Genomic DNA, 14728 nt, shown 5'->3' with positions numbered 1-14728 from the left:
GCTCTTTAGCTGGCGTGTGTGCAGCATACATGACAAGGCAGCATACATTGACAAGGCAGCATACATTGACATGGCAGCTACATTGACAAGGCAGCTATATTGACAAGGCAGCTACATTGACAAGGCAGCATACATTGACAAGGCAGCATCCATTGACAAGGCAGCATACATTGACAAGGCAGCTACATTGACAAGGCAGCTACATTGGCCAAGGCAGCATCCATTGCCAAGGCAGCATCCATTGACAAGGCAGCATACATTGACAAGGCAGCATACATTGACATGGCAGCATACATTGACATGGCAGCATACATTGACATGGCAGCTACATTGACAAGGCAGCTACATTGACAAGGCAGCATACATTGACAAGGCAGCTACATTGACAAGGCAGCATCCATTGACAAGGCAGCATACATTGACAAGGCAGCTACATTGACAAGGCAGCTACATTGGCCAAGGCAGCATCCATTGCCAAGGCAGCATACATTGACAAGGCAGCATACATTGACAAGGCAGCATACATTGACATGGCAGCATACATTGACATGGCAGCATACATTGACATGGCAGCTACATTGACAAGGCAGCTACATTGACAAGGCAGCATACATTGACAAGGCAGCTAAATTGACAAGGCAGCATACATTGACAAGGCAGCTACATTGACAAGGCAGCTACATTGACAAGGCAGCTACATTGACAAGGCAGCTACATTGACAAGGCAGCATACATTGACAAGGCAGCTACATTGACAAGGCAGCTACATTGACAAGGCAGCTACATTGACAAGGAAGCTACACTGAAGGAAGCATACATTGGCAGAACACCTGCAATGGTGCTGGTGTGTCGTCCGATGACATTTTGCGTTTCCCGCTTTTCCTGACACCTGGCCAGTTTTAGGTGCTTGAAGGAACATCTTGCTTGCTGGCTTGAGTAACGTGTCTGTTTCTTTCCGTACAGACTTAACATTTCCACAAGCCAACTTCACGGTCAAGAAGGTTGGCTACTTACTTATGTGGTCTTGACTACCTGTCCACTTTCTCACCTGGTTCTTGCGCTCTCTCTCTCTGGTGCACCATCCTGCTCTCGCTCCTGCTCTCGCTCCTTCTCTCCCTCTCTCTCCTTCTCTCCCTCTCTATCCTCCTCTCTCCCTCTTTTGCTGTCAACCAAAAGGCAAACATAACAACCAGAGTATTTATAATCTAATAAGAGGTATAAATTGATCCATATCAATTTATAACATAATTATAATTGAATATTGGATTGCTGTGGGCAATGCAGTCAGATAATGTCATTTTGACTTTACTCTCACCTGAAAAAAAAGCAAATGACCAACTATAAAAACAGACATTTCCAATGCTTCAATCCACTGTCCATGTACCGTATTTTCCGCCCTATAAGGCGCACTTAAAAGTCCCAAAAAAAAAAAAAAACGACAGTGCGCCTTATAACCCGGTGCGCCTTATATATGGATCAAAATGTAAAAATTACATGACCAATATTTTTTTTTTAATAATAATACAATGTTTCAGTACGACTGGTAAACTACAAAGCCGCACCGCTTGCAGCATTACGGTAATCAGTAAACGACGGCCGCCATCTTGGAATCTCCGCGAATGCTATGCTTGTGGTGGGTTAACATAATTCACCCCCGGAACTAATAGTTGGGAGTATTGTTCCGTACGGAGGGTTAAGTGGGTGGTACTGAGTTTTAGTTCCTGTTTTAAGTGTGTGATAACAACTGGTTCATGTCTGTCAATTCATAGCTTTCAGTCACGTGGTTTCTTCCCTAGCAACCACCAACCTGACGGGCAAAAAGTATCATAGCAACATCGCTCAACATGGCTGCCTACTATTTAGACCACCTCACTCATGAAGAACTATCAAGATACACGACGGTGATAGGAGTGGAGGATTGACACCATTCAAATAGTGTTGGATTCCCTGTCTTCTACTCTATCCGGACACGTTGGAATTATTTTCCTAACCCCCGGAGAATCAAAGTTATTGACCTGCAAAGGGTGCCTCCTTGACCGGCTTTTCCCGTGAATAACCGGTTATGGAGGTGGTACAAACATAAGACTATTATTGCTAAATTCACCATCAGTATACGGTCATTTTGAGCCCTTAACCACCGCGCTGACACCCCGAGAAGATATACTTTTAATATGAAACTCGATCAACCGGGCGTTCACCGGCTGCTGGACGAAACTCCCAACTCCCGCTGTCAGGGAGGCGAGGGAATATTTATATCCGGGAATTCGCTCCTTGCTGTGTCCACGGTGATAGGAGTGGAGGATCGACTCCATTCAAATAGTGTTGGATTCCCTGTCTTCTACTCTATCCTGACACGTTGGAATTATTTTCCTAACCCACGGGAAATCAAAGTTATTAACCCGCAAAAAGTGGGTTTTGCCCGTGGGTTTTGCCCGCAAAAAGTGCCTTTTGCCCGTCAGGTGGGCGTTTCCACTATGCTGTGACGTCACATGAAAGCTATGAATAAACGTCTAGCTGTGACATTTAATACGCCGCCTCCGACTCCCGTCTCTCGGCACTACATGCTATTGTTATTCTATCATGTGCTCTGAATGGATGCCGTACTCACCCAACTGTTCAATTCGGACACTCACACCGCTTGCAGCATTACGGTAATCAGTAAACACCGGTGTTGTGCTTACTCACAGTCCCACACCACAAGACCCCAAGTAAAGAAGACTAAACAGAGTTTCCGAGGGAACAAAGTGAGATTCTTGGTGCTTTCAACTTGAAGTTTTAAAGTACCCACTCGATATAATAAACAACAGTTTAACGATCACTAAACACTTATCATTTGTGTATTGGATTCATTATTCTCGTTTGCCGGAGGCTACCGGTAAGGGAGGGTTGATTTGTAAACATACTTTCGTTTTAGCTCGTGTTCAAAAGCAAGAACTGTGTGTTCATCTAGTTATGTGTAGTTATGTGTTTTTAGCATGTCGATGTTCTCCCAGTATGTTGTCATGTTATTAAAATACAGTTTAGACCTTCGTAGCGATGTGTTTTGTTAGCTGTTAGCCGCTAGCAGCGTTTGTTGTGGTTTGGTCAGATTCACTTTTCTCCCATTCAGTGTTTGAGATGAACCAACATTCAAATACGCCTGTCGTGTTCAATCTTTCTCTGATTTGAATGTATGACACATCATTTGAAAGCTTACAATCTGTAGTTTAAGCATGTGTAAAAACTGAAAAAGTACGTTGCACATTTCACCAGGAGCTGTCACATATTGGTTGTTGGTTATAATTGTATAGCCTATTGGTTGTTTTCTGGTGTTGTTTTGCTCTGTTTGTAGTCTACTTGATGTATTTTTATCAGCTGTTAAATCACCACAGCGGTTAATCCACTAATAGAGATAATAGCAGATTGAAAATGCTTGTAGCTAACTACTCTATATCTCGTGGTTGCAGCTATTGCGAATTGCTATTCACGCGAGTCAGCTGTGAATCACCGCAGGTCCTTGACGCTTGTTCAATTCGGACACTCACACCGCTTGCAGCATTACGGTAATCAGTAAACACCGGTGTTGTGCTTACTCACAGTCCCACACCACAAGACCCCAAGTAAAGAAGACTAAACAGAGTTTCCGAGGGAACAAAGTGAGATTCTTGGTGCTTTCAACTTGAAGTTTTAAAGTACCCACTCGATATAATAAACAACAGTTTAACGATCACTAAACACTTATCATTTGTGTATTGGATTCATTATTCTCGTTTGCCGGAGGCTACCGGTAAGGGAGGGTTGATTTGTAAACATACTTTCGTTTTAGCTCGTGTTCAAAAGCAAGAACTGTGTGTTCATCTAGTTATGTGTAGTTATGTGTTTTTAGCATGTCGATGTTCTCCCAGTATGTTGTCATGTTATTAAAATACAGTTTAGACCTTCGTAGCGATGTGTTTTGTTAGCTGTTAGCCGCTAGCAGCGTTTGTTGTGGTTTGGTCAGATTCACTTTTCTCCCATTCAGTGTTTGAGATGAACCAACATTCAAATACGCCTGTCGTGTTCAATCTTTCTCTGATTTGAATGTATGACACATCATTTGAAAGCTTACAATCTGTAGTTTAAGCATGTGTAAAAACTGAAAAAGTACGTTGCACATTTCACCAGGAGCTGTCACATATTGGTTGTTGGTTATAATTGTATAGCCTATTGGTTGTTTTCTGGTGTTGTTTTGCTCTGTTTGTAGTCTACTTGATGTATTTTTATCAGCTGTTAAATCACCACAGCGGTTAATCCACTAATAGAGATAATAGCAGATTGAAAATGCTTGTAGCTAACTACTCTATATCTCGTGGTTGCAGCTATTGCGAATTGCTATTCACGCGAGTCAGCTGTGAATCACCGCAGGTCCTTGACGCTTGTTGCAAAAATGGATGACGAACGGCTGATACTTGAGGTGGAAAAATATATATTTTTGACAGTGGAGCAGGTAGAACGTTGATGGTGACAACGCTCAGGTGGAGCTTGGACAACGGGAAGTTGACACAACACCGATGGAGAGGTGACGCAACGCAGTAGGTGGAGCTTGGGCGTAACGCAACCCCAGTCAAACGTTTGACTGCAGTATCTATTCTATGCGCCTTATAAGCCGGTGCGCCTTATAAGCCGGTGCGCCTTGTATATGAAAACATTTCTAAAATAGGCCATTCATTGAAGGTGCGCCTTATACTCCGGTGCGCCTTATAGGGCGGAAAATACGGTACTGTAAATATGCCATTATGGTATTACCATAAAGCCCAATTCTAGCAGAATAAGAAAGATAGTATATCTACTTTAAGTAAAATAATAAAGTGCCTCCAGTTAGCTCTTTAGCTGGCATGTGTGCAGCATACATGACAAGGCAGCATACATTGACAAGGCAGCATACATTGACATGGCAGCTACATTGACAAGGCAGCTACATTGACAAAGCAGCTATATTGAAAAGGCAGCTACATTGACAATCTCGCCAGATTCGGGTTGGGTGCATTTTAAAAAGCGGATATTTTAGCCTACTTGTCTGTTTGACGCTTGTCTACTTCCGTAATAATTCCTCTTTCTTGGGCGGGCGGGGCCCCAAGGCAATGGTAGGGGAAACACTGACATTACATTACAATTCCAACAATTACTGTGGATCTATGTGCACGCCAGAGAACGTTCGATTTCAAAGTTGAAAGTAAAGGGTTCATGCCAGCATTAATGTTTTGACTCAAAGGCATGATGCCAGATTCTCTAGGCATGATTGTTTTAATTTTGAGTTATTTTATTTGAAATTATAATCAATAATCACAATTAATTAGTTGTGTTCTTATTTTTTGATAATCTAATGTGACAACTTGGAGCAAATTGTCACAAATGCACACTGTCTATTTAACGGTCTACAGCTCTGTACTGGAATAAGATATGAATATATAATCAATACAAAATATGTGCCCAAGACTTCCTTCTTTCATTTGGTATGACATTTATACCATTGTGATGTATTGTGCCCAGTAAATGTTAGACAGCGTGTGACAACATACCCCTCGCTCCCCTACTCAGAGGACATAGATTGTTTGACAAGGCAGCTACATTGACAAGGCAGCTACATTGACAAGGCAGCTACATTGACAAGGCAGCAGACATTGACAAGGCAGCTACATTGACAAGGCAGCTACATTGACAAGGCAGCTACATTGACAAGGCAGCAGACATTGACAAGGCAGCATACATTGACAAGGCAGCAGACATTGACAAGGCAGCAGACATTGACAAGGCAGCATACATTGACAAGGCAGCATACATTGACAAGGCAGCATACATTGACAAGGCAGCATACATTGACAAGGCAGCATACATTGACAAGGCAGCTACATTGACAAGGCAGCTACATTGACATGGCAGCATACAGTACATTGACAAAGGCAGCATCCATTGCCACGGCAGCATCCATTGACAAGGCAGCATACATTGACATGGCAGCTACATTGACAAGGCAGCATACATTGACAAGGCAGCTACATTGACAAGGCAGCATACATTGACAAGGCAGGATACATTGACAAGGCAGCTAAATTGACAAGGCAGCATACATTGACAAGGCAGCTACATTGACAAGGCAGCTACATTGACAAGGCAGCATACATTGACAAGGCAGCATACATTGACAAGGCAGCTACATTGACAAGGCAGCATACATTGACAAGGCAGCTACATTGACAAGGCAGCATACATTGACAAGGCAGCTACATTGACAAGGCAGCATACATTGACAAGGCAGCTAAATTGACAAGGCAGCATACATTGACAAGGCAGCTACATTGACAAGGCAGCTACATTGACAAGGCAGCTACATTGACATGGCAGCATACAGTACATTGACAAAGGCAGCATCCATTGCCACGGCAGCATACATTGACAAGGCAGCATACATTGACATGGCAGCTACATTGACAAGGCAGCTACATTGACAAGGCAGCATACATTGACAAGGCAGCTACATTGACAAGGCAGCATACATTGACAAGGCAGCTACATTGACAAGGCAGCTAAATTGACAAGGCAGCATACATTGACAAGGCAGCTACATTGACAAGGCAGCTACATTGACAAGGCAGCTACATTGACATGCCAGCTACATTGACAAGGCAGCTACATTGACAAGGCAGCTACATTGACAAGGAAGCTACACTGACAAGGAAGCATACATTGGCAGAACACCTGCAATGGTGCTGGTGTGTCGTCCGATGACATTTTGCGTTTCCCGCTTTTCCTGACATCTGGCCAGTTTTAGGTGCTTGAAGGAACATCTTGCTTGCTGGCTTGAGTAACGTGTCTGTTTCTTTCCGTACAGACTTAACATTTCCACAAGCCAACTTCACGGTCAAGAAGGTTGGCACATTTATTACTTTTCCGGTCGGACAACTGAAAGAGGAATTACTCTTATGCAGATATTAACATATATTGATTTATTTATTTTTCTCTTTGTTTTGACTTGTCCGCCAGACAAGTGCAGGAGGAAGTCCACTTGTCCGAACATAAAATGTACTTGTCCCGGACAAGCCTTAATGTCGGGCCCTGATATGGATAGTGTGGTAGAAACTCCATGGTCATCATTTGTATCAACTGTTATCTCTGTTTATCATGATGCTATAAATAACTCATGTGCATAGGAAAGTTAAAAAATGTGTTCCCTTGTCAGGCTGACCTGTCAGATCAGGCTAACCTGGGAGGTCCCATGTTTTCCTAGTATAGAGAGATACTGCATTGGCATCCGGATTCAGATGACCTAGGATTTGCAAATTCTAAACTACATCTCACAGTTACTGAGAATAAGCGGCTTAGGCTTCTGATAAATCTCCAGTGTTTTAATTATAGACTAGTAAAAGCAACAACAGCATAGCACCATAATATCAGACAGCTTGCACAGTCTGCCTCCATGATAGACTATCCTCCAATCAGCCTACAATGTGGCAATATTCTCTGAGCTACTAGTTGCTGTTTCTATATTCTCTGGGGACGCATCGATACAATATTTCAACATGGGCGGAATGTTTCCCTTCCCTGGCAAATAGCTGAAGCAGATAAGCAAAAATGAGCTGCATGGGCAGACGATTTATGACGAAGCATGAAAAAACACCTCAAGGTTTATTGATTGATTGATTTCTCAATCAACACAACACAGAAACAACCATCCGACCCTGAGCTCTAGGAGCATGCATGGTAACTCTGACTTGTGAGCTGGAGTCGTCAAGGAAACACCACATTGCAAGAGAGAACAGGACACCATTTGACAGTTTGTTGCTGTTTGTTGAAAATTGGCACAAACTTTCAACAACAATAAAAAAACAGCAAACCAACACAGAGGGGCCTGTGCACACTGACCCGACACTGTTGGTTGTTAGTGTTTGTTGAGGCAGTGAACAAGCTCCTTCACGGCTAGGAGTTAAAATGGTCCTCTTGCGGCAAGTTGGTAGAGCATGGGCGCTAACATGGGCGCTAACATGGGCGCTAACAGCGCTTAGGTTGTAGGGGTGTAACGGATCACGGATAATCCGTGATCCGTTCGGATCGCCCTCCACGGTTCGGAACGCATGTGTACCGCGGATCAATAGCAAAATCGTTTTTTTTTTTTTTTTTTTTTTCTAACACCAGGGGAGCCACCCCTCCTAAATTTCGTTGTTTGGTACCTGTACTGTAGCAATGACAATAAAGACCATTCATTCATTCAAATGTAACCGGTAGAAAAACAATCATGTGCGCTTTATTCTCACTCTCTGCATGTGTACTGAGTTGACAACAACATTCATTCACTCATCTCTGTCCCAATTATATCACGTCATATCACCCGCTAAGCAGCCTGGGTGATTGTGTAAACACACAAAAAAAGTACTCTGTTACTTTGCAGCAGTGATGTTATATATATGTTGTTATATATATATATATATATATGTTGTTATATATAGATGTTATATATATATGTGATATATATATCAGTTTTGACATCTTGAATGTTGTTTTTTTGTTTCACACATTAAAAGTGGTGTTTTTACAGAATTCAAGGAAAATTTTGTTTTTATTAAAAAATATATATGTTTTGTGTTGATCCGAAAAATGATCCGATCCGTGACTCAAAATCCGTGACACGATCCGATCCGTGAGTTAGGTGATCCGTTACACCCCTATTAGGTTGTGGGTTCTGTTCTCTCTGGGACCATATATACTGTCAAATGCACTCATTGCAATGTAAGCCGCTTTGGATAAAAGCATCAGCTAAATGTCATATTATATTAGCAAATTTGACTAATAAACAATGTCATCAATGAAGCATTGATGGCATCATAGGTATATGTGTAGTAAGGTATGGACATTTCCAGTCTCAATTTTTCGGTAAATAGTCATTCACAATCCATCAGCCAGGGATCAGCTTGGCAATTATCATCACTGACTGTTGACAATTCAACAACCGTGGCAGAAACCTGGGTCTCATGCCAATTAAACTTGGAATATATGAAACTTACTAGAACCAGTAAAGCCACTGGCTGCCGTAGATTGCATGGCCTCCCGTCTGTAGTCCCTGTCTTTGGGGAAACTGTTGACCACCGCTGTCTTAGTGCCCTCTTTCTGCCTCTGCTCTCTGGGAAGGAGAGGAAAAAAGAACACATGTTACAGCATGTCATTCATTCATGCTCCCCCCCCCCCCCTCGCCCTTAGAGAGGACCACCACTCTGCCTCCTCTCCCAGTCTTACCTCTCAAGCCACTCTTTGGGTTTCTCCCACTGTGAGACCTCAGACTTGCAGTTGTAGTAGTACTTCTTTCCAGAGGAGCTGATGTGCTCGGACCAGTCGTCTGCTGGCTCATGAGACTGAGGAGAAGGGGACAGGTTAGCTTGGCAGGGCGGTTTAAAAGTGACAACATCTGATGTGTATTAGTGTAAGGGATAAGCCCCGATGCAAGAGCTTGTAATGCTAGGATCTGCCCCTCAAGGTGTCAGGCTGGTTTGGTAGTGGAGGGCTGGTGAACTGTAGTAGTAGAGTGTAGTAGTGGAGTGTATTACAGTGTTAGTGTTATTACATTTCAGACAACAAAACGAAATGTAGGCTAAATAAAATGAAAGCACAGTGATCTTCAGATCAGCTTAACAGTTTATCCTTGACTAATGACGCCAGCCAACAACATCATATTTGCAATAAAACAGCCATGTATCTTACATATATAACCCTAACACAATTACCTACGGGTGATAAACATACTGCCTGTGAAAACAAACCATATACTGCAAATCATTCCACACATGGTAAAGCAGCTGTTCATAGGAGAGCTATGAAATTACAGGACAAGAGTTCACCCTAAGAAAATAGTTAGCAGAATGTTGCCAACATTGTAGTGAAAACTGACCATGCTCAGTCAACCAATGAAAATTGACCGTGCTCAGTCAACCAATGAAAACTGACCGTGCTCAGTCAACCAATGCCCCAAAAGAAGAAGACCATTACTTACTGCGTCTGACGTCTTGCTGGGGTTAGAATGTGAGTTGGAGCTATGATGAGTGCTGTGGTTGTGTGAATTTTCTTGTGGAGAATAACTGGTGCCTAAAAGAGAACAAATAACAACAAAACATTTAAAAACCAATAGAAACCATGTCCATATGTCCATATGCTGAGGTCAAAATGTCCATATTCTGAGGTCTATATGTCCATATGCTGAGGTCACAATAAGTGGAACCCTTCACAAAAACAAACGAAAGCAAAGCCATTTACAACCTCAGTCATTTGGTAAACAGGAAGTACACTACACTGTTAACAGTTAAACCATCAGGTTAAACATTACAACAAATATTACAACAAAACATACCTACAGACATCTGGACACTTCATAACAAGAAAACAGTTAACACTTGACACTGCTTCAATGAGCTGAAACTGCGCAAACAAAGTAATATTGATCGACAGACAGGTATTGTAACCACAACCACACATGAAGTGAAGGTGTGCAATATCTAAATGACTACATTTCTGAAACCTCTAATGCCAGGATCAGACTACACAGATTCAGTCAGATGTTGACATGATTTTGTTGTGACCAACACATTTCCGACGTCTAATATGGACGTCGGGAACAACAAACGGGCGTCTTTACCCCTTGTAATGTGACATCATCAAGACTAGGGATGTCCCGATCCGATATTGATATCGCCGCGATATTGGTCCTGAATGCTGGATCGCAGATCGCACCAGAAAAAAAATAGGCAGCGATCTGGGGCTCGCGATCCGGCGTGTCACTCACGTGATGACAACAGTCAGTGGTCACGAGCATGAGAGTTGGCTAGTAGCTACCTGTGTGTAATGAGTCTCACAATGTCATGATGCTAGCTGGTGAAATCATAAACCATTTGTTTACGTAATTTTTCGGTTGTTTACATAGTCTGAAACTACAGATGGTAAGCTTTCAAATGATGCGTCATACATTGAAATCGGAAAAAAGTTCAATTCAAGACAACTAGAGATGCTCCGATCAGGGTTTTTGGTGCCGATCACCGATCACCGGAATCAGTGATCTGCCGATCCGATATCACCGATCACCGAGTCGAAAATGGCAATTGAAGCATTCTATTTATTGTGTAGCATTATTTATGTTTTAAATTATTCTTAACACCATTGACATTGTATATTAAGTATTTAAATGAAATTAGGAGATGAGAAAGTATCATGAATTGACGACCATCTGTTTTATTGAATTCACAACCACCTGTAGCTTACTTCAGGAAAAACAAATAAAATGTGAAAATAAAAATCATAATAAATAAAATGTACACTGTCACATCAAATGTGCAACATTCCACTCGAATGAGAGGAACTAGGGGCTCTTAGAGAACTTGCAGCTTAAGGGCTCTGCACACAGCGTGCGATTTCTGTTGCGCGTCAACGTTCCATTTTGAAGTTTGAATGGAAGTCTATGAGAACATCGCATTTACCCACACACGGCCCCGATTTTAATCGCACGGCGAACATTCGATTCCATTCATTTTGAATGGGACAAAGCACACGGCGTGCGAGTTTTGTCGCACTGTCAAATGAATGGAATCGAATGTTCGCCGTGCGATTAAAATCGGGGCCGTGTGTGGGTAAATGCGATGTTCTCATAGACTTCCATTCAAACTTCAAAATGGAACGTTGACCCGCAACAGAAATCGCACGCTGTGTGCAGAGCCCTTTATACTGTAACTGTAGCTTTCCTGAAGAACAATAAACATACCCAAACTAAACTGCAACATAAACAGGCTATAGCCAAATATAAAATACTGTTTCAAGTCAGTCAGTTTCAAGTCATATTTAGGAGGAGATAAGACAGCAAGTCAGCAATAATCAATAAAACAAAAAAACAAAACATTGCACCTAAGGAGATTTCAGACTCAAACCTTACTTCTGATTAAGCAGCATCACTGGCAGATTAGCCTTGAGAAATACAAGCATCTCAGCGTTTTTGGCACTCAGCCTGTTCCTCTTATCATCTAAAATATGTCCTGCTGCTGAAAAGTCGCTCGCTATCTACACTTGTGCAAGGTGCACAGAGGAAGACCTAAAACTCACGCGCTAATAGTTGTTGTTGCTATGGGCCAAGTGACTTCCTGCTCGCGGGGTCACATGACGTCGGTGAACACTACCTACACTACGCTCGTGAAGTCGCGCTGGAACTCTGACCAGCACTCGTGGAACGCCTCTCGTCCAATCAAAGCACTCGGTCCCTTTATGACGTCGAGCCCAGTGTGCGCTTCGGCGCTCTCTGAGCGAATCGACGAACGCAGCAAATGCCGTATGATATTCGTGGTATTGAAAGACCTTGCGTGCGTTCCTCCGCAAGGTATTTCTTTTGAGCAGACATTACAAACGGCATATTTGTTGTCTCTTTCCGACACTGTGTAATATTTCCAGACTGGCGACGCCATTTTGTAAACTGATCGGTCATGTTTGATCGGCCGTTTTGAGAACTCCGATCAAAACCGATCAAGGCCATATCGGCCGATACCGATCGGCGCCGATCAGATCGGAGCATCACTAAAGACAACACGAGTATTTGAATGTTTGTTTGTATCAATGTTTTGCTCAAGAATGGTGACTGCTAAAAACGCTGCTAACAGCTAGTGGCTAACGTTTCGTTCTAAAACGAAAGTATGTTTACAAGCCAGGTATCACTTACCGGTAGCCTCTGGCAACAGTGAATCCAAGTATTTAGTGATCGTTAAACTGTTGTATATTATATCGAGTGGTACTTAAAACAAGTTGCCTGTTATGAAAAAAACGAAAAGCAGATATTGTTGACACCCCTGTAGGAGTGACGGCAATAACTGGACGATGTAGTCGTTTTGCCGGTAGAAAAACAATCATGTGCGCTTTATTCTCACACTCTGCATACGTACTGACAACAACATTCATTAGGGCTGCAACTAACGATTATTTCGATAATCGATTAATCTGCCGATTATTTATTCGATTAATCGATTAATCGGATGCACAAAAAAGCGGGGGAAAGATTTTTTAGAAAAGTTTTTTTTATTTTTTATTTTTATTAAAAAAGATTTATTTTGCACATTTTATTTTATGTTTTCTAAATCAGCCAGGCCTATTCATAGCTTTCATGTGACGTCACAGCATAGTGGAAACGCCCACCTGACGGGCAAAAGGCACTTTTTGCGGGCAAAACCCACGGGCAAAACCCACTTTTTGCGGGTTAATAACTTTGATTTCCCGTGGGTTAGGAAAATAATTCCAACGTGTCCGGATAGAGTAGAAGACAGGGAATCCAACACTATTTGAATGGAGTCGATCCTCCACTCCTATCACCGTGGACACAGCAAGGAGCGAATTCCCGGATATAAATATTCCCTCGCCTCGCTGACAGCGGGAGTTGGGAGTTTCGTCCAGCAGCCGGTGAACGCCCGGTTGATCGAGTTTCATATTAAAAGTATATCTTCTCGGGGTGTCAGCGCGGTGGTTAAGTACTCAAAATGACCGTATACTGATGGTGAATTTAGCAATAATAGTCTTATGTTTGTACCACCTCCATAACCGGTGTTATTCACGGGAAAAGCCGGTCAAGGAGGCACCCTTTGCAGGTCAATAACTTTGATTCTCCGGGGGTTAGGAAAATAATTCCAACGTGTCCGGATAGAGTAGAAGACGGGGAATCCAACACTATTTGAATGGAGTCGATCCTCCACTCCTATCACCGTGGACACAGCAAGGAGCGAATTCCCAGGTAGAAATATTCCCTCGCTCGCTGACAGCGGGAGTTGGGAGTTTCGTCCAGCAGCCGGTGAACGCCCGGTTGATCGAGTTTCATATTAAAAGTATATCTTCTCGGGGTGTCAGCGCGGTGGTTAAGGGCTCAAAATGACCGTATACTGATGGTGAATTTAGCAATAATAGTCTTATGTTTGTACCACCTCCATAACCGGTGTTATTCACGGGAAAAGCCGGTCAAGGAGGCACCCTTTGCAGGTCAATAACTTTGATTCTCCGGGGGTTAGGAAAATAATTCCAACGTGTCCGGATAGAGTAGAAGACAGGGAATCCAACACTATTTGAATGGTGTCAATCCTCCACTCCTATCACCGTCGTGTATCTTGATAGTTCTTCATGAGTGAGGTGGTCTAAATAGTAGGCAGCCATGTTGAGCGATGTTGCTATGATACTTTTTGCCCGTCAGTTTGGTGGTTGCTAGGGAAGAAACCACGTGACTGAAAGCTATGAATACATATACATGTGCAAAATTAATAAGTATTAATAAAAAATAAAAAATAATATAAATAAAAAAGGCTTTGCTACATCAAATAGGTTTAACAACAGGCCATGGACTATGGCGGTAGATTGTTTCTACAATAAAGTAGTTGAACTCTAGCTCAATACATGCATTGTTTTAGGTAATAACTTTGCTTAATGTAAAGGTCAGTAACCCAAAGTGCAATATAGGCTACAGACAAGACACTAATGTTTTTATATAACAGATATGCTCCAAAACAATGCAATGTGTCCTCTCACTCCATACAATAGGCTAGGCGGCAGTCAGTGCCTCACTCTAACTCACGGGTAGCTTGGTAGGCTACCACTAGCCTTTAGCTTATCACCTCTGCTCTACCACTGACGTTAGCCAGCTAGCTAAATACACTTGTCATGCAATATTGAATTCATGAATGCGAGCAAACACTCACTGGCTATCGCATTACATTACAGTCAT

The 14728-nt window shown here is 42.5% G+C and overlaps 1 protein-coding gene across 1 annotated transcript in view; it reads right to left on the bottom strand.

Annotated features, from left to right (window-relative positions):
• waca (WW domain containing adaptor with coiled-coil a) overlaps positions 1-14728 on the bottom strand; it is a 39508-nt gene that overhangs the window by 11533 nt on the left and 13247 nt on the right. The window contains exons 4-6 of the mRNA XM_080544527.1: positions 9995-10086; positions 9244-9359; positions 9015-9130 (exon numbers count right to left, since the gene is read on the bottom strand). Of these exons, the coding sequence (XP_080400653.1) occupies positions 9015-9130; positions 9244-9359; positions 9995-10086 (324 nt within the window). The remainder of the gene's footprint in view (positions 1-9014; positions 9131-9243; positions 9360-9994; positions 10087-14728) is intronic.

Source organism: Nansenia antarctica, assembly GCF_963989245.1.
Source record: "Nansenia antarctica genome assembly, chromosome: 13".
NCBI lineage: Eukaryota > Metazoa > Chordata > Actinopteri > Argentiniformes > Microstomatidae > Nansenia > Nansenia antarctica.
This window is presented reverse-complemented; position numbering and strand designations above follow the sequence as displayed.